The 24848-nt window shown below is 44.3% G+C and overlaps 2 protein-coding genes across 10 annotated transcripts in view; one reads left to right on the plus strand and one right to left on the minus strand.

Annotated features, from left to right (window-relative positions):
- On the minus strand, window positions 1-24757 carry LYRM1 (LYR motif containing 1). Of its 8 annotated transcripts, none has more exons than XM_025369855.1 (6): window positions 24090-24326; window positions 21883-22109; window positions 13319-13400; window positions 9354-9512; window positions 4779-4871; window positions 1-993 (listed from the first exon to the last, which is right to left on the minus strand). In XM_025369855.1, exons 4-6 carry the CDS (start codon window positions 9510-9512, stop codon window positions 877-879), a joined length of 369 nt encoding a protein of 122 aa, XP_025225640.1. In that variant the 5' UTR covers window positions 13319-13400; window positions 21883-22109; window positions 24090-24326; the 3' UTR covers window positions 1-876. The 8 variants fall into 8 exon arrangements, with proteins under 8 accessions (XP_025225640.1, XP_025225639.1, XP_025225637.1 ...); XM_025369854.1 differs by lacking the exon at window positions 24090-24326 and adding an exon at window positions 23429-23514; XM_025369852.1 differs by lacking the exons at window positions 13319-13400; window positions 21883-22109 and adding an exon at window positions 24621-24757 and having other exon boundaries at window positions 24090-24327.
- DCUN1D3 (defective in cullin neddylation 1 domain containing 3) overlaps window positions 24287-24848 on the plus strand; it is a 46614-nt gene continuing 46052 nt past the window's right edge. The window contains exon 1 of one of the 2 annotated variants that reach the window (XM_025369848.1): window positions 24287-24421. The gene's annotated coding sequence lies outside the window, so the exon portion shown is untranslated. The remainder of the gene's footprint in view (window positions 24422-24848) is intronic. The other variant, XM_025369847.1, reaches the window with a different exon arrangement.

Consider the following 24848-nt stretch of genomic DNA (forward strand, 5'->3'; position numbering starts at 1 on the left):
TTGATAGTGCTTTGTCTTTATTGGTGATGCCCATCTTCTTCGGAGGTAAGAAGAAATGACACTGATGTACAAATGACTCACCAAGGGACTCTCACCTGAGTCTACCCTTGCAGGGGTAGAATAAATCCGTTCTATTTTCAAGTCTATTTGTCCCATTTCTGTTTAAACATAATTTGAAAGCCAGCTTGGGCCTTGTACTTTTCAGTTATGTTAATGTAAAATACTCGTAAAGAATGCAGTATGAGTTTAAAGTGAGCTTTTCAGATCCTATAAGTGCATCCTAAGTAGTGACAGGCTTTAAGATAAGGAATATATGCATTTAGTTAAGGCAGAAATCTCATAAAATTTCCATGAAAAACCAAACTTTTTAAGATAAGTTTATCTGGAAACTGGAAGGGTCAAAAGACAACAAAAAAGCACACACACACAAAAACCTCACTTCTAAGCAAATCTATAGCTTAAAAAAAATAAAAAGCCTAAGAATACTCTGAGAGTGGTACATAGTTTTACAGTAGCCACAGTAACTTCCAGTGACTGGCAAATTTCTTTGCATCAGCTGGCATGCGTGGTGAATGGAATTCCCATCAACAGCTCTTGCACCCTTCCACCTCCCTTGTACAGGCCTTAGTCTTGTTTCCAAAGGTGACTGCAGTGAGGATGTAAGGTCCATGACCTCTATGGATAATGCCATCCACTCAGGAAGAAAGACGCTGAGAAACTCTAGGGATATCGAAGTGCTCATCATGGGTGAGAATCAATTGTGGAGGTTTTAAGAAGACATTTGAATTTTTGCCCCAATCAAGAAGTGTTTTGCCATCTGGTTTACATTCAAGAACAAGTTGGCTCATCATTTGCAGAAATAAACTTTCCTCTAGATTAGGAAACTTCATCATGAGATCTGAGATATACTGGTTTGGAAAGTTTCCTCAGTTTCTCTTGGCTTCGAAGTCCCCGGCCTTGGAGTGGGGTAAGGCCCATTGGAGGCAGATGAATCTGAATAAGAACAATAATGTGAAGAATCATACTCATAATCATTGCAGCAGCTCGTATTCACTAAGGATCTACTCAGAAAGTACCATATCCTCTGCTAAGTGCTACATCTACATTGATTCATTTCTTTACACACGTTAATCCTACAATAACCTCATAAGAGATTATTATTCTAATATTTACAGATGAGGAAATGAAACCTCAGAGAAGTTAAATAACTTGCTTAAGGTTATACATTAAGAAGGGAAGTCAGGATTTGAACCCAGATCTGTCAGATTCCAGAGCCTGTGCTCTTTGCTATATTGCCTACACAGAGGAGAAAAAACAAGCATGGATCACAGAGCAAGTTGAGAATCCAAAGAAGGGGAGAAAAGTGTGTGTATACAAAGATGTTCTGTGCATAGTGGAAAACTGGGATCAAACTAAATGCCTACCAATAGAGGGGCTGGTTAAATTATGGCTGGGATGGTTAATTTTTCTTTCTTTTTTTCTTTTTCAGACACTGTTTCACTCTGTCACCCAGGCTGGAGTGCAGTGGCATGATCTCAGCTCACTGCAACTGCCACCTCCCAGGTTCAAGTGATTCTTGTGCCTCAGCCTTCCCAGTAGCTGAGATTACAGGTGCTCGCCACCACACCTGGCTAATTTTTGTATTTTTAATAGATATGGGGTTTTGTCATGCTGGCCGGGCTGGACTTGAATTCCTGACCTCAAGTGATCCACCTGCCTTGGCCTCCCATAGTGCTGGGATTACAGGCATGAGCCACAGTGCCTGGCCTAGGATGCTTAATTTTTTGTGTCAATCTGATGGGCAATGGGTGCTCAGATTAAACATCATTTCTAGGTGTATCTGTGAGGGTGTTTCTGGATGAGATTAGCATTTGAATCAGTGGACTCAGTAAAGCAGATGGCCCTCCCCAATGTGAATGGGCATCATGCAAACCATGGAAGGCCTGAATAGAACAAAGAGGCAGAAGAAGGGGAAGCAGCTCCTTTTGCTTCCTGCCTGTTTGAGCTGGGACACCTCATCCTCTCTGGGCCTCAGACTCGGGATTTCTACCATGGGCCCCTTGGGTTCTCAGGCGTGTGGACTCAAACTGAGTAATAACACCAGCTTTCTTCTGGGTCTCCAGCTTGAAGATGGCAAATCCTAGGACTTCTCAGCCTCTATAATCACATGCACCAATTCCTTATAATAAATCTCCTTTCGGCCAGGCACAGTGGCTCACGCCTGTAATCCCAGCACTTTGGGAAGCTGAGGTGGGTGGATCACGAAGTCAGGAGTTTGAAACCAGCCTGGCCAACATAGTGAAACCCTATATCTACTAAAAATATACAAAATTAGCTGGGCATAGTGGTGGGGGCCTGTAATCCCAGCTACTTGGGAGGGTGAGGCAGGAGAATCGCTTGAACCCGGGAGGTGGAGGTTGTAGTGAGCTGAGATCATGCCACTGCACTCCAGCCCGGGTGACAGTGTGAGACTCAGTCTCAAAAAAAAAAAAAAAAAAATCCTTTCAGGCATAGCTAGATACATCTCTGTCTAGATATATAGTCAATTCCTCATAATAAATCTCTTCACATATACATCTAGCTGTCTCTATATCTACATATCTTCATTCTACTGGTTCTGTTTCTTTGAAGAACCCTAATACAATGGCACATTCTTACAATAGCATATAATGCAATCATTTAAAAAAGATTGGGCTGGGTGCGGTGACTCACACCTATAATCCCAGCACTTTGGGAGGCCAAGGCAGGCCGATCACTTGAGGCCAGGAGTTTGAGACCAGCCTGGCCAACATGGTGAAATCCTGTTACTACTAAAAATACAAAGATTAGCTGGGTGTGGTGGTGCACCTGTAAATCCCAGCTACTCAGGAGGCTGAGGCAGGCGAATCCCTTGAACCCAGGAGGCTGCAGTGAGCCAAGATTGTGCCACTGCACTCCAGACTGGGCGACAGAGTGAGACTCTGTCTCAAAAAAAAAAAAAAAAAAAAAAATTGAGGGAGAGCTACATACAAAGATGTGCGGAAGACATGAAGTAAAATAAGTAAGCAGTAAAACATTATATCCAGAATCTTACATATGTAAAGAAAATATAGGTACATGAATATAGAAAAAAAGACTAAAAGGTTGTACTACCAAACTAACTAGGTTGAGCCACTACAATATAAAATTGCTGTTTTTGTAGCTAAAAGAGTTGAATACTGGCAATTTTCCATTTAACAGTTAAAGTGGTCACCCTCTACACAATGAGAATTTTTTTTTTTTTTAAGAATTTTGGGCTGGGTGCAGTGGCTCACCCCTGTCATCTTAGCACTTTTGGAGGCCACGGTGGGCAGACTGCCTAAGCTCAGGAGTTCAAGATCAGCCTGGGCAACATGGTGAAACCCTGTTTCTATTAAAATACAAAAAATTAGCTGGGTGTGGTGGCGCATGACTGTAGTTCCACCTATTCGAGAGGTTGAGGCATGAGAATCACTCAAACTGGGAAGGCAGAGGTTGCAGTGAGCAGAAATCATGCTGCACTCCAGCCTGGGCGACAAAGTAAGACTCTGTCTCCAAAAAACAAACAAACAAAAAAGAATTTTGGCCAGGCACAGTGGCTCATGCCTGTTACCCCAGAGCTTAGGGAGGCTGAGGCGGGAGGATTGATTGAGTCCAGGAGTTCAAGACCAGCCTGGGCAACATAGTAAGACCCCCATTTCTACAAAAAATGAAAACATTAGTGGTGGCACATGCTTGTAGTCCCAGCTACTTGGGGAAGTGAGGTGGGAGAATCGCTTCAGCCCGGGAGGTCAAGACTGCAGTGGGCCATGACTACACCACTGTACCCAGCCTGGGTGATGGAGCAAGACTCAGTCTCCACAGATAGATAGATAAATAAATAAATAAATAAATAAATAAATAAATAAAACTTATTTTAAATTAAATTATTGTTTTAAATTTATGGTATGAAAGAATTTGAGGAAGAAAAAATTTGTATACATTTGTTATTTTTAAATTCATATAAATTTGAAAATTATTTGTTTCTTGACATTCTGAATGTATTAAATTTATTTACATAATTTTATTTTTTATTTTAAATTTATTTATATAAATTTAAGATTATTTATTTTTTGAGACAGGGTCTTGCTCTGTCACTGCAGTGGTATGATCATGGGTCACTGCAGCCTCAACCTCCTGGGCTAAAGCAATTCTCTCACCTCAGTCCCCCAAGCAGCTGGAAATACAGGAGTGTGTCACTATGCCCGGCTAATTTTTAAATTTTGTGTAGCAATGGGGTCTCACTGTGTTGCTCAGGCTGGTCTCGAACTCCTAACCTCAAGTGATCCTCCCGCCTTGGCCTCCCAAAGTGCTAGGATTACAGGCATGAGCCACAGCACCCAGCCTGGATGAGAATTTTTGACCAGTTTTTACTTTCTACTTTATGCATTCCTTTCATGTTTGAACTTTATTCTTTTAGTAACAACAAACCTACCTTTTGTAATTAAAAAAACACATTTCCATAAAAACGATGAAAGTGAAAAGAGAAAAGCTCTACAGTGTGAGCTGGTTTTCCCTTCCATATGTGGAAAGCTGTGTAAGTAGGATACGTCATGCATTCACTGACATTTTACTTTGTTGTGATGGGCTGGCAGCGTGCAACGATAGCTTATTTCCAACACGCCTCCCACAGCAGCTCTGGGCCTCTCAGCAAGCACTTGCCCTCTTGTTACACATTCTTGGAAATAACTGGGTTGATGAGGGTAAGTACCCACCACCTGTTAACCAGGAGTCACACTTACTGGCCTTGGATAAGGAATCTTGTAATGCAGTCCAATTTCAATCCTGGCTGTGCATTCATCTATACACTGTTTAATTAGGTCTGTGTCTGTGAGCTATTAAAAGGGAAAAAGAAATGAGGCTGATAGTATATTTCTAATGGTACATAGAGTATAGGTATACATTTTCTCAAACTTTTTCAGTTCACTAGCCAGTAAATTAAATGGTGCTAATTTGGAAAATCAAAAGCAATTTAATATTAAAGCTTACGACAAACTTTTAAAATCGGTAAAGAAGGTAAAAATAAACAATACAAAAGGATATAACATAAAAATTACACTTCCCTCTTACTCCTCTCTTCCAGTTCTTCATCTCAGAGACAACAATTAGCAGTTTCTTGTGTGTTCTTGCAGGGGTATTCTATGTATATGTGAAAATGCACATGTACATAGAAGCTGATTATTTTTCTCACACAAACAATAGCTCCCTTTGTTCTGAACCTTGCTTTTTCATTAACATAACTTGAAGTTCCTTCTATATTCCATCTATAAAGCTGCCCCCTTCTTTTTAACAGCTATACAAAATTCCAACAGACGGCTTTATTATAATTTAACCAATCTCCTACCCATGGATACTTATTTCCAATTTTTTGCTATTATAAATGATTCTGCTATGGATCCCTCTAAAATTACTTTGCTTACATGCATAGGTATCTAAAAGATGAATTCCTAGAGAGAGAGGACTGCTAGGACAAAGGCCATAGACACATGCATTTTTAAATCTCACAGATATTCCCAGATTACTCTCTAGAGTTTGCAACAATTTACATTCCTACCAACAATCCATAAATTATATTCCCACCGACACTGACTGAGACAACAATCCATAAATTATATTCCCACCGACACCCCCCTCATGTTGATTAAACTTTAAAGTAACCCGATGGTTTCCGCAAGTGCTGTCCTGAAACCCCCAGAGTAGGACACTGGAGAATGATATATACCTCTTAAACTGTCAACTGCCTTGGCTCATTAGTAAGGGGAAGAAAGGGCTTCTGAAATTCCAAAACAGTCAAATCATGGTAATCCACTTTCAATTAAAGGAATAAAAAGTTCATTCTGAAAAACAGCCAAGTAGGAAAAGGGGAGAAACTCTTTCATTCTGAGGAAGGAAAATGAATCAAGACATGGTTCTGCTAGGAGTTTGCAAGTGGACTTCAAAGCAGAGCTAGGATTGCATCACCACCAGATGACACCCACACAGCAAAGTCTGGGTCCATGTGGCTTGGAAATTTCAAGGGCGTTCCTGTCCTATGGAACAGAGCAAAGAAGAGTTCCAGGAACAGCAATGCAGAGAACCACAGCTGTGAGTCCCTTGTGGCAGAGGCCCAACTTTCTGACCTCTGTGCTTCTCAGAAGTCACTGATTTGCTGTCTGTGTTGGAAAAGAGTTCCACATTCCCATTTGCCCACTGAGATTCACAGCAGTTCATGGGATACCTTTGGATTATTAAACTCTTAGAGCAATCAAAGTTACAAGAAACTCCTTATGTCTGCGTGAGGGACTAGGAAGAAAGAAAAAGCGCTTGACAAACATATAGTTAAGGGGGTTGGGGCTTCTGGGGCTTCAGCTGTCCATCTGAACAAGCTTGGGCTAGAGTACTCCAAATTCAGTCATTCACGGGCTGGCTGCATGATTCTGCCATATCCACATACTGATTATACTAATGTTCGAATTTTTCATTAAATGGACTCTCTCTTAAGTAACAGTATTTGTGAAACTGTGATCTAATATTCTCTTTCCTTTGTAACACATACTAAAGCAAGTACATATCTTAAAATTAAAAACCCATGTACCTCTTCCACCCACTCCCAAATAATCTCATGTACCGTCAGTGGCACATACACCTCCCTCTGGCTCACCCCGCTTGAGCCAATCCAAGCCTAGGCAAAGGAAGGGTTATTGCAATAACTGAAAACTGAAAAGTCTTGAGTAGTCTTCAGGTGAGTGAGTGTGCAAAGGTTTATTGGGCATGTACTATGATATCCCCAACACTGCAGGCTGGACAGTGCCTTCAGCTATCAAAGTTATTACTTGGGCAGAACAACTCTGATACCTAAAGCTACAGAAAAGGCACAGTGGTATATAATCAATGGATGCAGTGACTGCTACGGACAGCTATAGGAATTCAGAACAGGCAGCCAGCATGGGGTTGAGGGGGAAGCAGAGAAACTGAGGAAGATTTCCTGGAGGAGGTCAGTTAAATCAAAGTATTTATAGCTGCTCATTCATTTAGTGACAACCACAGGGAGGTCCCTTGGGATAGATTAGAAAAGTACAAGACCTTGTCTATATGTTCAAGGAACTGATGATCTGGTTGGGAAACCCATGCCAACATAAATAGAATAAAGAAGAAAAAGGAGAATATAAACAACTATTTAGGGATCTCCAAGCCTTTTGATCTACTCTTTTTTTGTTTTTTTTTTGAGACAGTCTTGCTCTGTTGCCCAGGCTGGGGTGCAGTGGCGTGATCTTGGCTCACTGTAACCTCTGCCTCCTGGATTCAAGTAATTGTTGTGCCTCAGCCTCCCGAGTAGCTGGGATTACAGGCGTGCGCAACCACATCCAGCTAATTTTTGTATTTTCAGTAGACAGGGTTTCACCACGTTGGCCAGGCTGGCCTTGAACTTCTGACCTCAAGTGATCCACCGGCCTCAGCCTCCCAAAGTGTAAGGATTACAGGCGTGAGCCACCACACCTGGCTGATCACCTACTCTTTTCATTAAAAAATTTCTGAGCCCATAGCCCCCATATTTGTATTTATATTAATTTATAAATGTATTAATTTATAAATTATAGATATGTACTAACAAGTTCATTGTAACTATGTACCAGACAGACTTTTTAGAAAGATGAAAGAATAAATAGAAATAGCAGTTGTATTTTATTTCCATTCCTTAGAGGATTGTTTAGGGACTCCATGGGGTACATATACTCTGGTTTGGCAAGCATGGTCTATGCTAAGAGCAGAAAAAGCTTGGGGAAGCTGGGTTTGGAGGAAGGTCAGAAGGGTAGAGAGAAACTTCCTAAGAAAGTCAGCCTTGAAAAGCTAGGGCCATCAGGGATTCAGAGAAGGGGAAGTTGCTGCAGATTAGGAGAGTTTCTTTGGTAATGCTTTTCTTTTTTTTTTTTTAAGAGACAGGGACTCGCTATGTTGCCCAGGTTGGTCTCAAACTCCTGGGCTCAACTGATCCTCCAGCCTTGGCCTCCCAAAGTGGTAGGATTACAGGCGTGAGCCACCATGCCCAGCCTTCGTGGACTTTCTCAACTGTAATTTTATATTTCTTTCCATCTAACTCCATCTAACTTTAGTAAGGGGAACAAAGGGCTTTTGAAATTCCAAAATAGTCAAATCATGGTAATCCACTTTCAATTAAAGAATAAAAGTTTGACAGCTCTGTCTTGGTTTGGCTTATGTTTGTCCTCAACATCTAGTCTTGTGTTTGGCACACAGTGGGCAATCAAGTATTTGTTGAGGAATGAGAACAAAGAGTTGCAAAGTGGTGACAGGAGCTGTGACACCAATGGACCAGTGGGGAAGGGGAGGCACTCCTGTAGAAAGATGATTCTGCTTTGGACCATTAAGCTGTGGTGAGGTCCTTCAGGTGGCCAGGCAGCAGCCAAAGCCGGGGATTCAGATGTGACGGCTTAAATCACAAGGTGGCTGCATGCTGCATAGGCTCAGCACAGAGGGCCGACCTTCAGAGGACCCCTGTAGCTGGCAGGAAGGTGTGTGATGACAGGGCCGAACAGAGACAGTCAGAGGTCAGGAAGGGAAAAGTGGTTAGAGTAGACTGTTAGGAGGTTTCATGAGGGGAGCAGTGACAGCACTGAATCCATTAGATCAGTGAGAAGGCGGAAGAGAAGTCAGGCGTGAAAGCCTCTTCCATGCTTAGTGCCAGGCGGTCTTCCCCAGAGCTGACAGTTAATGTTTTAGGGTTCCTAGGGGTGGGTCCAATCTGGCTCCCTGCTGTCTGCATGTGCAGTTCCCGTAAATCAGCTAATGGAGATACTATTTTACCCAGTTCCGTGCTCCCAAAGGGCAACCTCACTCTGCTAGCCAAAGAGGCTTGAGTTCAAAGCTGTTATGAAGGGAACCCTGTGTCTTAATCCTATTCTCTTCCTTCTAAATGGGTTTATATTTAGAGGCTTTGAATAGTTTATGAATTGAAAAAAAAACAAAATGAAACCACTTTCCTGCACACCTCCTATGGGAGTGGCCAGCAACGGGTACAGTATGAGGACTGGCTCCTCCTCTGAAAACTCATTGGCCTGACTCATGTCACCTGGCTCATGGGGTCTTCTGAGGACACTGAGCCACTTACTGGCTGGCTTGAGACCTGGAACAAGTGAAGAAAGAAACACAGGCTTCCCAGTGGTCAGGCAAGCTAGCCAAGCTGTGCACTGGCCCCTTCCTGCCCCACGTTGTGCCACCGTGACTGTGCGGCTCAGCCCTTTCAATTAAGGACCGACAAGAAATAAACATATATCATAAGGAACAATTCTCCCCTGTGCAACTTCCGAGTGGGGCCTACTTACATTTTTGTTCTTCCGGAACAGCGTTCTGGCTTCATTTAGTATGTACTGTTTTTCTTTGATGGTGTCTTCCATCTGTCCTGATGTCGCCTGCCATTTCCTCGCAAGCCTGAAAATGCTGCGGTAGAGGCCAAGGACTTCTTGTCGTGTTGCCGTTGTCATCTTCAGACCCACCGAAATAGAAGAGGGAAAATTTGCATAAAAATGCAACTTGACAGGAGGCAGCCAGGCAGATGTACAGTTTTTTAATCAAGACCTTTAATGGGTCTAGAAATAGTTGCTCTTTCTCAGCAAATCTGTTGGGTAGCATTGCCGAAACCATGTAATAGAAACACCGTATCTCTCAACTGGCTTTGCAACTCATCCCGAGGATGAGGGTTGCTCAACCACACAGTTTGCCATGGTGGCCACATTTATGAACACGGCAAAACCAAAACTCATACTTATTATTCTTTAAGCCAGTCCAGTAAAATTATATGACTCACCTGAATGCCTAAGAGAAGGCATGTTTTGGATAACTGAATATTCTTGTTAAGTGAGAAATGGAATTTAATCCACTGGTTACAAACTCAAGTGCCTCTGCAGCCTGGCAGGTAATATAAATGAGAGGACCTGCTTGAATGGGGACAGTGGCCACCTGGACAGGAACTGCCCCCTTGAAAGGGAACAGTTGCTATTCAGCTCCAGCCAGCATCTGCCATGTAGAAAGAAGTCCCTAGGAATGCCAGATTTCCTGATAGCTTAAAAATAGGTGGCAATCCAGATTTTTAAAATATGACATCTCAAAAAAACACAGTAAGTCATTATTTTTGGAAATGTGAGGCCAGGCATGGTGGCTCATGCCTGTGATCCTAGCACTCTGGAAGGCTGAGGCAGGTGGATTGGGTGACCTCAGGAGTTCGAGATCAGCCTGGGCAACATGGTGAAACCCTGTCTCTACTAAAATACAAAAAAAAATTAGCCGGGTGTGGCAGTGTGTGCCTGTAGGCCCAGCTACTTGGGAGGCTGAGTCAGGAGAATCGCTTGAACCCCAGAGGCAGAGGTTGCAGTGAGCCAAGATTGTGCCATTGCACCCCAGCCTGGGCGACAGAGTGAGACTCCGTCTCCAAAAAGAAAAAAAAAAAAGTGAGGACTGTACAGGCCAAACAAAATGAGTCTGTAAGCCCAGTTCCACCCAGAGGTTGTCAGGTTGCAACCTCTCAACCTTTTTGGAAATATTTCTCAAAATCGTTGGTCTACTTTCTTGTCCAATAAGTATAATTAAAAATCTTTCTGATGACTGGCCAGGCGTGGCGGCTCATGCCTGTAATCCCAGCACTTTGGGAGGCCGAGGCAGGTGAATCACAAGGTCAGGAGATCAAGACCATCCTGGCTAACACGGTGAAACCCCATCTCTACTAAAAATACAAAAAATTAGCCAGGCATGGTGGCAGGCGCCTGTAGTCCCAGCTACTCAGGAGGCTGAGGCAGAAGAATGGCATGAACCCAGGAGGCTGAGCTTGCAGTGAGCTGAGATCCCACCACTGCACTCCAGCCTGGGCAACAGGGCAAGACTCCATCTCAAAAACAAAAACAAAAACAAAAACAAAACAAAACAAAAAAAAACTTTCTGATGACTGAAGATCTCAAGGCCCCTCTGGGTTTTTAGTCTCAAACATCAGTTTTAATTCAGAAGACATGGCCAAGAGAGAACTGACCTAGGTATATTCCATGAAGCTGACTGTATTTTTTAAAAGCACAATTCCGAATATCTTTAATTTCTCTTTTTTGTTTTTGAGACGGAGTCTCGCTCTGTCGCCCAGGCTGGAGTGCAGTGGTGCGATATCTCGGCTCACCACAAGCTCCGCCTCCCGGATTCACACCATTCTCCTGCCTTAGCCTCCCGAGCAGCTGGGACTATAGGCGCCCGCCACCATGCCCAGCTAATTTTTTGTATTTTTAGTAGAGACAGGGTTTCACCATGTTAGCCAAGATGGTGTATCTTTAAATTCTTATTACAAAATATTTCAGATACAAAAAGATATAGAGGTCAGGCACAGTGGCTCATGCCTGCAATCCCAGCAGTTTGGGAGGCCGAGGCAGGTGGATCACTTGAGGTAAGGAGTTCAAGACCATCCTGGGCAACATGGTGAAACCCAGTCTCTACTAAAAATACAAAAATTAGCCAGGCATGGTGGCAACCACCTGTAATCCCAGCTATTTGAGAGGCTAAGGCATGAATCACCTGAACCCCGGAGGTGAAGGTTGCAGTGAGCTGAGATCACGCACTGTATTCCAGCCTGGGCAACAGTGACTCTGTCTAAAAAAAAAAAAAAAAAAAAGGAAAGAAAAGATATTGAGACCAATATAATAGCCATATAGTTACAAGAGACCTTAAAGAATAAATTATGTATATAGTAGAAACCCCCACTGTACCCCTTCCAAATCACATTCCCCTTCCTCTCTCCTAGAAGGAATCACTATGCTGAATTTGTTATCGTGCATATCTTTACACATAACATTTATAGTATTGTTTTGCAAGATTTATATTTTTATTTATTATTACTGTTTTTGAGACAGAGTTTCACTCTGGAGTGCAATGGTGCAATCTCGGCTCAATGCAACCTCCGCCTCCCGGATGCAAGTGATTCTCCTGACTCAGCCTCCCAAGTAGCTGGAATTACAGGTGCGCACCATCACGCCTGGCTAATTTGTATTTTCAGTAGAGATGGGGTTTCGCCATGTTGGTCAGGCTGGTCTCGAACTCCTGACCTCAGGTGATCCACCTGCTTCGGCCTCCCAAAGTGCTGGGATTACAGGCATGAGCCACGGCACCCTGCCTGCTCTGCAAGTTTAAAAAGTTTACAGGTAAGTTCTGCAATTTATTTGCCCATAACATTCAATAAGATTCATCCATGTTGTTACACATGGCTCTAGTTCATATATTCTCACTGCTGCAATTCAGCCCGCTGTATGAAGATATCCCAATGTACCATCTATTTTGCTGATGAATATTAGGTGTTTCCTTTTTAAAAAAATTTATTTAAGGTCACGTGCAGTGGCTCATGCCTGTAATCCCAGCACTTTGGGAGGCTAGGACAGGCAGGTCACTTAAGCTCAGGAATTTGAGACCTACCTGGGTAACATGTATTTTACAAAACATTCATTTTGTAAAAAATACAAAAATTGGCCAGGCGTGATGGCACGTGCCTGTAGGCCCAGCTACTTGGGAGGCTTAGGTGGGAGGATCATATGAGCCCGGGAGGCTGAAGTGAGCTGAGATTGCACTATGAGCCAAGACTGAGCCCCTGCACTCCAGCCTGGGTGACACAGTGAGACCCGATCTCAAAAACAAACAAGCAAACCCCAACAACTTATTTAAAAACTCAGGCTGGCTCCAGTGGCTCATTCCTATAACCCCAGTACTTTGGAAGGCTGAGATGGAAGGATCATTTGAGGCCAGGAGTTTGAGACCAGCCTGGGCAATATAAAGAGACCCTATCTCTATAAAAATGAAAACACAAAACAAACATTTCAGCCCCCCACTCCCCTTTTTTCATAACTATATTCAGGGAAGCTAGAAAAAAAAAAAAGTCCCACTACTGGAAGATTCTGATTAGTCAGAATTAGAACAATGAATATTGTACAGCCTTGAACCAGAAGACAGGGTGGGAAGACAAGGAGGGCAGAAGGCCAGGCAATTGGACACCTCATTCTGAGTTCTGGGTTTTCCTCTAACAGGCTCATCGGGATCGGGAAGTAAGCTGCTCAACTGCCTGCTTTTGGGAACATGATCCATTTTCAACTTACAGAGGGAAAGGCATAAGAGGTGGAGATAATATGCTTTAGGGTAGTCCTGGAATTATGAGAATTTGAGCAGCCGAAGAATGCAGAGTGGAGCTGGAAGTGGGCACGTTTACCTCAAAATTCAAAGTACTTGCAAGGAATTCACCTTACAGAGAATTCCTCTTTCTAATGTGAGCACTTACCCTGACCCTGATGACGCTTTTTGAGGTTTATTCTTAAGTAAAGAATGAGCCAAATGACGAAAAGCTTCAAAGACTACTTCACCTAATTCAAATGTTAAAAGGACCACAGTTATATTCAATGCCAATTCTGAGTCTATGAGGCTGCACAGAAAAAATGCTTACAAGGAATTCATAAAAACCAAGAGAGAGAACATCATGCTTTGCGGTTTATTGTAATAAAAACCCAGATGAGATGATGACATTTTTCCTGGTAAGGAAACAGGTTTCTGAGTTTCTGGCTCTCCCTAAAACTCCATGGTTTCCTATGAAAATACGTGAGTCAGTTCCTGTGAGGTACAGGGAGTCTGTAACGAACATCTCTTAATGATTGCTTCACTTCCCTGTCACTAACAGACAGAACTTCCTTGACTGCAAGACGCTGGAGAAAAGTGATGAAGGTCAGGCATATTCAAACAGCAGCAAGGTTTTTTGTTTGTTTGTTTGTTTGTTTGTTTTTTGAGGCAGGGTCTCACTCTGTCACCCAGGCTGGAGTACAGTGGCATGATCACGGCTCACTGCAGCCTTGATCTCCCAGGCTCGAGTGAGCCTCCCGCCTCAGCCTCCAGAACAGCTGGTACCTCAGGCGTGCGCCACCACAACTGGCTGAAGCAACCTTCTCTAAAATCTAACTTTAGTTGGTTTCCTTCCAAGACTCTAAGAACCACAGCTTCAAATTCTAACTGATCATATACCATAATCTGATACAAAAGCCCTGCAATTAGGTTAATACCCTCAAGGTAATGAGCAGTGCTTACAATTGGTACTTAATAGGACTATTTTCAAAACACTTTAATTAATGTTTAAGTGTTTTGAAAACTAATCCTGAAAGGGATTTATGTGATGTCTCACTCTGCAACATCAGGTGACCCAGAAAACCCAAGTTCCAAAGATTTCCCGAGAGAAGGGTCTAAAACTGTATTCACCACTGTGTACCATTAACAAACCTAGTCTACCATTTCCTTCCAAGGCTTGGTAGAAAAGGCAAGAAAAGAAAAACACTTCTTTTGTTCTTTCCTTGCTGCGTTTGTTTCAGGCCTTTGAGGGAACCATGTTCTTTCTTGCCTTAGGGGCACATATCCATGCTGTTTTCTTTCTAGAAGGCTTTCTCCTGACCCACCCTATTCATCCTGCAGTTCCCAATGAAAATAGGGATGTCTCAGAAAATCCTCCCGCTTCCCCCACACCCATTGGGTCGGGGCTCTCTGCTGAAACTTCTCACAGGTCCTAATATTCTTCCTTGTATAGCACTCCTCACTTAAGTAATGGTTTGTTAATGTCTTCCCCCAGTAGACTGTCACCTTTACAGGGGACAATGATCACATTCATCTTATTTACTGCTGAATTCTCAGCACCTAGAAGGGTGCATAATCAGTATTCAATAAATGTTTGCTGAATAATTTGGAGTATTCTCTGCTATAGAAAGTTTGTGATTCTGGAAACAGATTCAGCCATATATTTACAAAAAAGTTTAAAAAGCTCTTTTCCTTTTTATTCTTGTCTTTGTTCCTAGAAAGCAACTCATTTAGAAAAACCACCTTTTCCCGAATATGGATTTAACGGCTTGAAACCAACATTTATTCCTCTATAACTATCAATTATCTCTCACAATTAATACAAGACTAAGGAAGCCCTTTTCCTTCTTCACTGTATCAGGGATTGATCTGATACAACAGGGTCTGCTTTTCCTACGGGCAATACATTTTCCTACGGGTAATACATCAGGACTATTCAGTAGTTTAGAGGACCACAGTTCAACTGTGGTCTCAGCTGGTCATGAAGTCTATCCATGTAGACTTTTAAAAGTTAACCTGCTATCATCTTTATTCTGAGACGGACATTTCTTGCAATTCTTTACTCCTTTTCATCTCCCTAACCCCCAAATCCCAGAATGAAGACAGACAGAAGATATGAGGTGTGCCTGGAAGGAAATGGCACTAGAAGCTGGTCTTTTTAAAAATCACGCCCTGTCTGTTATAACACAGGGTTATACACGTGTGGAGGTGAGGATCATTTCCAAGCCTCTACGATGTGCAGGCCTGTGCCACTAAGAAAAGGCTGACAGATGTTGCTGCCAGTGTGTTTTGGCCTCTGGTCATAGTTGAGAAATGTGTCCCTTAATGCAAGTGTCCCAAAGATTGGTTGGGGAGGTGATCTTAGATACACAATACAAACTGTGTATTAGAATAGCCCATCAAACCCATAATTTTGAGTGATTTAGATTGTATGTGATATAGAACTTCCTTTAAAGAAATGAATTACAAAACTTTTTAAGCTGGTTTAAAATATAGGTAAACAGCAGAAACTGTGATGTTGTCTCTGAAGTTTGGGAGCTACTGCTCTAAGGTGCCTTGTCATGTCATACTTCTCTGTCTCAGCTGAGTCTTCCTCTGCTTACAATGCCTCTTTTCTGCTAGCCACCCCATCTATCAAACAGACACCTACTTGCTATTAAGCTTTTTCAAAGCAACTTTTTCCTCGCTTCTATCACGGCCAGGAGATAGTTCGGAATTTCTTTCACTTTATGTTTTTTTCTTCTCTGAGTCTGAATTCCTGGAGGGCAGGGATTGTATCTTGTTCATTACAGTAATACAAATATTAAAAGTTACATTTGCTTTGCATTTACTGTGCGCCAGATAATTTGCTAGGTACTCTATATATGCAAATGCTACCAATATCCCCATTATACAAAGGAGGAACCTGATGCAGAGGTTAAGTAACTTGTCCAGGGTCACACAGCTAACAATAGGCAGGGCCAGGATGCAAACTCAGCTGGTCTGAAGTCAGAGCCCATGCTTTTAATCATGAAATAGACTGTTCAATGTCAATAAATGTTGAATGTCTTGATTGCTTTAAAGAGCTTAGCTAGTTGTGACAAAGGGAAGTAAATAATTCTAGTCTCTTTCTATACAAACAGCAAAGGAAGCAATTTTTTTGCACATTGATGTCAATTGCAATAGTCTTCCCCATTTGCCATCTGCCCCTGTTCCTATCCTGCAACTGCCCTTTTTAATTATGTTACACACCAGCACGCTCTAAGCAGGCTGGGCACATGGCTGCACCGCTTTGCTTTTCCATTCCCTGTGGCAACCCTGTCCCCTCCGGCTCCAATGGGAGCCGACATAAAAGGCACCAGTGCAGGGGCTCACTACAGTGCTACTACCTGGTAGGCTTTACTCTTCCCTTCCAAGGACCCATCCATCCATCCACTCACTCAACATTTATTGAAGGTCTGCCATGTGCCAGACACCTGCAGTTTCTGGGGATACAGTGATAAATAAGCAGCCACGGTCCCTACCCTCCTTGAGGTCATATTCTAGTGGCAGAGGCAGATGATATACAAGAAAAAGAATTTCAGATAGTCATATGTGCTCTGAAGAGTAGTAAGATACAAATGAGCAGAGGTGGGGGTTATTTTCTGGGTGGTCAGTGACATTTGAGCTGAGTCCTGAATGGTGTGATGGAACCTAATAATGGACTCACATCAGGGGAAGCTGGTGCAAGAAGGGGGAACAACAGGAGCAAAGGCTGTGAGATGGGAATCAACTTCACAGATGAACATGAGGCAGGGCATGGTGGCTCATGCCTGTAATCCCAGCACTTTGGGAGGCTGAGGTGGGAGGACTGCTTGAACCCAAGAGTTTGAGACCAGCCTGGGCAACACGGGGACACTATCTCCATTGAAAAATAAAAAAATTAGCCAGGCATGGTGGCTCATGCCTATAAGCCCAACACTTTGGGAGGCTGAGGTGGGAGGATCCCTTGAGCCCAGGAGATCAAGGCATCAGTGAGCTATGATCACACCACTGCACTCAAGCCTGGGCAACAGAGTCAGATTCTGTCTCAAAAAATAAAAATAAAAAAGATGAACATGAACGCAACAAGAGCCTTTGGGAAAGGGGCCACAGGTCCACAGAATCCAGCACAGGTTGGGTGTAGGCCTTGGAAAGGCACTTTGTTGCTGGTCTTAAGGCAAAAGACACTGGTAAATTTTATGCAAGCTGGAGTAATATGGTCTGATTTATATCTTAAATACACTGGATATCAAACTACTGTATATCATAACTACTTATAATTCCAACACTTGTACAGATGGCGAAACAAGATCTTGCCTAATGCCCCTAATTAGTTGACAGGAGTCAGGGTCAAGAGCCAAAAAAGCTGGATGATGATTTTCCTGACTGTCCACAAGCTTTTCTGTTTTCATTTTAGAGTCAGTAATGGGGACTCATAATGGGCAGTGATCCATCTAAAAAACAAAAACTAAAACAAAAACCAAACACCAAACACTCACCTACTCTGCCATTCACGGTCCAAAGTGTAGTGAGAGGGTCTGGGGAGGTTCCAAGAACTTACTGTACAAGGCATGCCTAGACACTCGGTCTGTCTAGATCTAGTTCTACAGGACTATGGAAAGATCTGCTGGTATGAGGGGCCTCATCCACTATGCCTTTTCCCCACCTCTGGAACAGTTCCCCTGCCTTTGGAGAGACCATTGCAGCACGAACACTTAGGAGTTTAAGAGCAGAGATGAAAATTCCCTTTCCCCAGATGAGATTTATAGAAGTATGACTCTGGTCTCAGGAATGTCCAAATTCCAAATGCTGGACTCTCATGAGGCTTTGCCTTCTAAAGAAAATGTGCTGCAGTACAAATAAGAAAAGGGACAAAGGCAAGAGGAATTTACCCTGATTTTCAAGCCCCAGGAAGTTAAACACCCCTTTCCATTTATTTCAGGAAAGACCTACCCTAGGTGGAATTTTTTCCCTCGTCAGAACTAATGACTGTAGTATAGTCAAATTTCTCTCCCAAATACTTTATGATTTTTTAGCAAGGAGGGGGAATCATGAACTCCACCCAAATGAAATCATGGTCTTCTGTGCTCGTTATGTGATATGTCCTTCTTTTTGCCACAGGAAGCCTCTTTAGTTCATACAACTGAAATATTCTTTCTTTGCCTATCTGCTGCTTCCACCTTTTGACTTCCATCACTTCTGGACGGGTGCCCTTTTCACACTGGGGCTGGGTCAGTATCCCGGCTGTGTGCACTCCTGGCACCTCTAGCATACCCGCCATAATGTTCATCCTACTCTATCATAATTTTGCATGACTCACCTTTCTTTTTCCACCATGTGTGTGTTGCAGGGAGTAGGAGGTGGGGGAGCAGGCAGAGATTTGGGACTGTCTTGCACATTACATGTCTAGGCTGGCACATAGTTGGAACATGACAAATATTTATTAGAAAAATAAATTTACACACACAGAATGGTCATTGATAACGCATGTTGTCATCCTGAGATACACAGGGTGGTATCTGGACAAGCTTCCCAACTGATGATCCCAGAGCATTGAAGGGTTAAATACTAATTAACTCTTACTAGGATGCTTTCAAGAGCATTGTGTGTTAGGATAAAGAACTGGAGACTCAGTGTTATTTGGGGAGGAATCCTCATCAGTCTCATCCAGAACAGCGTTTAAGAGACACAGCTATGATGTAACCCTCACTCTTAAGTTTTCTTAAGGCTGGTTAGGGTTTGTTCACTGGACTGAAATACTTTATAATGTTTCCATGAAGTTTAGAACCAAACATAGAAAAATGAGGTTCTGACACTTTTTTCCTGAAAAACAAAATCCTTTTGGGGAATAAGGTCCACTATACTCAATGACCATGGATTAAAATCAATCTAGAAAACTGTGACTTAAAACTGTCATTTGGAAAGCCTCTACGGAATTGAAATGCTCTTGACAAGGTCAAAGCAACCAGACGTTCTTGCCCTGTAGAGCAGAGTAGGGAATGTCTGTCCCATTTGTAAGGAATAGCAGATATAATACGAAAAAAATGAACATTTATTTTGGGCTCTTGGTGGACAAAGCTTGGTTTGAATCTTGACTTTACCCCATTGGGCAAATTATTAACCTGCCTGAGACTTGGTTTCTTAGAATGTACAATGGGGTAATAGCAGAACCCGTTTCAGAGTCGTAAGGATTATTCATGAAATAATCCATGTACATCACTTAGCACTGACAGTTAACAAAGGCAAATGTTACCTGAATAGGAGGAAACAGAGGAAGAACAATGAGGCCTCTTTTATCTATGCTAAGCTTTGCTGCAGAGGAGAGAAATGTGTGGCCTGTTGGTGAATTTACTGCTTTGTGGTAGTAATGGATTTTCCTAAAGCTGTTTCCCTCTGATCATTAATAATCCCTGTACAGCAAAGGGCTATTGTTCTTTGGTATGAGTAAATAACCCTGTTGGAAGCACCGCTTATCTTCAGACCACAGCGCATACTTCTTACTGGAAATACAATGCAGGTGCCAACACCAAAGGCATGACCAGGCTTCCCTTCCTATTTTTCTTCCTTTATCTCTTACTCCTTGTTTATTCCTCAGTGCACTTTTCTCTGAGATCTGTTATACTCCCTCCTTTTTGGTACACCCATATTCCTACCCCAATCAGATAACCTTTAAGTGAAATCGTTCTCTAACACATTTCTGGTTCCATAACCTCCCCTCCATCAATCAACCATACACACACACACACACACACACACACAAACCACAGACTTATTTCCTGTTTCAGATTCAGTTTTTGGTTACTAGAATCCAAAAAGGGAAGTGTAATGCCACACATGCCACACACTGTTTTGCAAACTTCAGGATATGCTTGTGTGGTATACTTAATCATACCACAGCTATTTTATGAAACAGCATCTTTTTACACAGAAAATGACAAGCATACGGTCTGTCAGCAATAGGGGGCAGGGAGGAGAGGGTGGATAGTATTTTTATTTTACCTAAGGGAAAATAATTTAGTTTAGGCCCTGTAATATGGGAAATTTTTAGAACGCAGGGCCAAAACAAAATACTAATGTCTGAAAGACTTCTAAAATGTCTATCCCAAACAGGATCACTGGAGGCAAGCACACCCATTCTAAATATATCATACCAGCACTGGAGCACACACAAGATTGTATTTGTACAGGGGAACTCCAATCAGGCTACTGTAACCAAGATAACAACCAATAGATATACAGCTATTTTCCCCATCAGGGATAGAAGTTCTAAATGAAAAGTTATGGGCTCCTCAATTCAAAAGAAATGGAAGTATGTTTCCTTATCAGCATATTTTAACAGGCAAAGAAAAGGTACGGGTCAGTCAGAGGTGGTGAAAAGCAATTACCAGTTACTAGTAGTAGAAAGCAGTAGAAGAGATGTAGGGGAGGGGCTAGAATTGAAGGCCAACGCTAAAGATCAACCATTCATTCATTCATTGGTAACTCGCCAGCCAGGATCTTTCACCCTGCATATCAAATCGAGAAGTCTGAGAACACAAGACACTGGCTTAAGTTCTTGCTTTGTGACAGTTTTCCGAGGAACTGGATTAGGAAACTGACCAAAGAGCTTTGGATGCCACATTAGATACAGTTGGGGCTTTCCAGCACCAGACCCTTGATCCAACTCTCTGATAAATAACCGCATTCTGTGCAGGGGTCCACGCCTTCAGGACAGCTTCCTCCACCATCAAATAACTATCGAATGCGCAACTTTTCCATCTGCAGAGGCACCAGAGCTCCTCACTAGGCTAAGTCCCTTGAGTTTCACATGTGGAGAATAACTAGCCTACACAGTACCCTCGAGTTCCTCCAGTCCAGTGCTCACCAAGATAACTTTCTGTGAAGGAAATGTTCTATCTGCTCTGTCCAATAGGATACACACCTGTCACAGGTAGCTACTGGCACTTGAACTATGTGTTGCAGGGACTGAATTTTTAAATAAAATTTTAAATTTTAAAACAGTCAGTGGCCACACAGGGACAGCATAGCCCTAGACCAAGAATTGCAAATCAAATGCCCACAGGGGTCAGCCAGGTAGCGGGAGAGGAGAGGCCTTTTTGGCAAACCCTGAGCATGAGCTGCATAGAAGGGGAAGCAGCTCTTCAGCTCTGGCTGACAGTTGCTGTGTAGGAACCTCTAGGAACTTCAGGCTGGCGTTGTCAGATTGTCGGATTTTTCAAATGAAGCCCAAAGTCTGGATTTTGATGTCCAATTTTTAAATGTTGGCAAGTAAATTTAAAAAAGAATTTAAATCACTGTGTGGGCTGAACAATATGTTTGCAGGCAATATCTGTCTTGTCAGTATGCAACTTCAAATCTAGGCCAACCCTTCAGCTCAGAGAGAAGAGCTTTATCCATGGCCACTCTGCTGGTCAGTAGCAGATCCAGGATTGAAACCCAGGCCTTCTTATTCGTCTTCTGATACCCTTTACACTATATTGTGGAACTGACCATAATTGTGGTGGGGCTGGCAGCAGCGGCAGGGACAAAAGCCCCTTTTTGTGAGAAGCTGCAGGATTGTATGGCTGATACCTTATGAACACAGTGTTCCTGCCCAGCTACAGCCACCATACGGACAAGGCTCTGTACCAGGAGCCAGGAAGACACAAAGGAGGAACAGTCCCTGGGGGAGACAGCCATATAAATAGACAATTTATCGAAAAAGTCAGGTTTTCTATAACGGACACAAATTACCTGAGCACAAGTCCAAAAGCACTGACAGCTGGGAGAGGGAGGGAAGAGATTTGAGCCAGGACTTAGCTTCTACTTGCTGCCAGTAGAAGCTGGCAAGTGGGTGGATGAGACTCACTGATTAAGGGGATGGGTCACATTATTCCAGGATATTAAGGGGCCTCCTATTTGATCTCTGAGGTCTTGTCTGTGTCGTCGCCTTTGCTGGCTTCTTCTTCTCTGGGTACTCTCTAAATGGTAAGAACCCAAGGGATTTAGGGGTCTTCCTCTTTTATTTACACCCTCTTCTTAGGCATCTGGGAGCTCTTCCCTGCCTTCCTCATTTATTATCTCCAACTATGATTTTTCATCCGACTTGTATATCTAACTTCTTGAAAACTTCATTTGACTTGTTAATAGACTTATCAAACTTAATATGTTCAAAAGAACTTTCGATATTCCTCGCTAAACTGTTTTCCCGTAGGGAGTTAACCTTGGTTCCTCCCTCTCCTACACACTTCACATCCAATTCCCCAGCAAGTCCTGCAAGCACTACCTCCCAGATATACGCTGAATGGAATTCTCTCCATTTCCACTGTGACTGAGGGCCTTTTCTTTCTTTCTTTTTTTTTTTTTTTTTTTTTAAGAGAGTCTCACTCTGTTGCCCAGGCTGGAGTGAAGTGGCGCAATCTTGGCTCACTGCAACCTCCGCCTCCTGTGTTCAAGCGATTCTCCAGTCTCAGCCTCCAGAGTCGCTGGGATTACAGGCGTGTGCCACCACGCCAGGCTAATTTTTGTAATTTTAGTAGAGACAGGGTTTCACCATGTTGGCCAGGATGATCTCGATCTCCTGACCTTGTGATCCGGCCGCCTCGGCCTCTCAAAGTACTGGGATTATAGGCGTGAGCCACCGCGCCCGGCCGGCCCTTTCAACACTATTGTCACCTCTCCTTTGTCGTACAGTGCAATAGTTTCCTAACAGGTCTAACTACTTCCACCCTTCTCTATCCAGCACGCAGAGCGGATTTTTTAAAATGTAAATCAGGTCAGGTCACTTCCCTTCTTAAAACCCTTGAAGTACACAATAGCCAAACCCCTGCCTTGGGCTAAAAGGCGCTGCTACAGTCATGCCACTTGCCCAACTACATCACAGAGTACTCCGGCCCTGGCTCCGTCAGCTTCAGCCACATGGCCTTCCGGCTGTTTCCAACCTAAAAGTCCTTCTCATTGGCTCCACCAGAAAAACCATTGTCCAGGATCCCTGCAAAACCGTGGCCTCCTTTGAACGGCCTTACCCGACTTCAAGGGGCCCTCCCCCCATCTTCTGTCACCTCATCCGGTCTTTGGGGGGGGGCATTTCTCACTTGCTGATACCTTCTTTATTGATTTACTTAACTCTTTCCTGCACATGAATGAAAGGTAACGGAGCAACATCCTGCTCTCAGGTTTGAAGAGCAAGGGAATTACGAAGCTGGCTCTCACGGTCCTAGGGAGTCTCCGTTCCTGTAGGGGACCTGGTTTGGGTCAACTTCCTCAGCCAGACACCTCTCGCCCTCGGAGCGGACTCTACCATCTCCCATTTACATTCGGGGGTCCAAAAGATTCACAGCCTCCGAGGGGGCCCCACGCCGGCACCTGAGCGCCCCCACACCAGGCCTCCCCTCTTGGACGCGCGAGCCACTTCCGTGAGGCAGGTCCCCGAGGCCGGTGGCGATGACACCGAGCCGCCCCCTGCGAAGCTGGGGTCACACAGGCCCGTCTCCCGGCAACGCCGCAGCCCAACCTCCAACCCATCCCTGCCCGTGGGGAGCCAACCCCTTCCCCGCCAGTCTCCCGCGCCTGGAGCCGGCGCCTCCATCCCCTACACTCACTCTGTGTCAGTCCTGCCTTCCCCCACCCACAGAAGCGCGCAGCCCGCGGTAGGCTGGGAAGAGGCGGCGCCAGGAGCCCAGCAGAGCCGCGGCCGACCGAGCAGAGGCGGGTCCAGTAGGCCAGGCCGGACCAAACCACCGGGCCCACTTCTGTGGGAGCACCAGTTCCAGGTCTGGGGGAGTCTCGAGCCTCCCCGAACCTGACTCTACCCATCTCCCGCCGCATCCAACAATAAGCTGAGCTCCTTCTCTCCCTATTTTTCCTTTACGCTTTCGGTATCCTCCCCGCTCCATTCCCCTAAAACAAGGAAAAAATGGTCCAGCCCATCTCCCTCCGGGTTGCTAGGTCTTTGCCCTTACTTGGCGACGGCTTCGTACGTCTTTACGTGCGTCGTGACGCAATCTTCCACTCGTTCCCTCATCGCCCCTCTCCCATTCTCTCTCCTGGAGCTGGCGGCCGGCGGGGTTACCGGAAGTGATGATGCAGGAGGCGATGGAGGGGGCGGGGCTTCGGGGCGGCCGCCGCCGGTGGGCCGCAGATGAAGAGGAGGCGGTGGCAGTGGTGGAAGAAGAGGCGGCGGCGGCGGGGGTAGGGAGGCTGGAAACGCGAGCGGGGATGGTAGGTGGTTTGGACCCGCCGGGCCGCCGTCGTTTCCAGAAAGGGTTTGACTGGAGGAACCTCTGGAGCAGCTGTGAGTTTTGGGGAGGGGGGGAGTTGAGGAAAAGGCGGGGGGGCATTGAGAGATGAAGGGGCGGGGGTTGGGTACCTTCGAGAAAGGGGGGTGGAAAGGGAGGAGTGGAAGTCAGCGCGTTGTCTGTACTGGTCCCTCTGAAAGAAGAGGCTGTGAGGGGAGCCTGTGGCGTGTCAGCCGCAGGGCTCAGAAAACTTACCTACTGTCCCTGCCTCCCCACCGCCAGCACCCCTCAACCTAGGGCCTGGGGATATGGGGTCGGAGCTGCCCTGGAGGGGCTGCAGACTCTGGTGCTCTGTCCTGGGTGAGCGCTGTGAGGTAGGAGCCCTAGGGGGAGGTGGTGGGTGAATCTCCCAGCTCCCTCCGCCCTCATTTCCCTCCCCACCCCCATCCTTCTCTTTAATCATTTACAGCCCTGGAATTAAGG

This window comes from Theropithecus gelada, chromosome 20, assembly GCF_003255815.1.
Source record: "Theropithecus gelada isolate Dixy chromosome 20, Tgel_1.0, whole genome shotgun sequence".
NCBI classification, from domain to species: Eukaryota; Metazoa; Chordata; class Mammalia; order Primates; family Cercopithecidae; genus Theropithecus; species Theropithecus gelada.

What these genes read in the sequence shown, in the direction of transcription:
- LYRM1 (XM_025369850.1), bottom strand. Translation starts at nt 24,467, where the DNA reads ATGCCCCCCCGCCTTTTCCTCAACTCCCCCCCTCCCCAAAACTCACAG. An exon ending in TGTTCCGGAAGAACAAAAAT is followed by an intron (nt 4,872 to 9,353) that starts GTAAGTAGGCCC and finishes CCCTTTTAATAG; the next exon opens with CTCACAGACACAGACCTAAT. An exon ending in AGATTCCTTATCCAAGGCCA is followed by an intron (nt 994 to 4,778) that starts GTAAGTGTGACT and finishes GTTCTTATTCAG; the next exon opens with ATTCATCTGCCTCCAATGGG.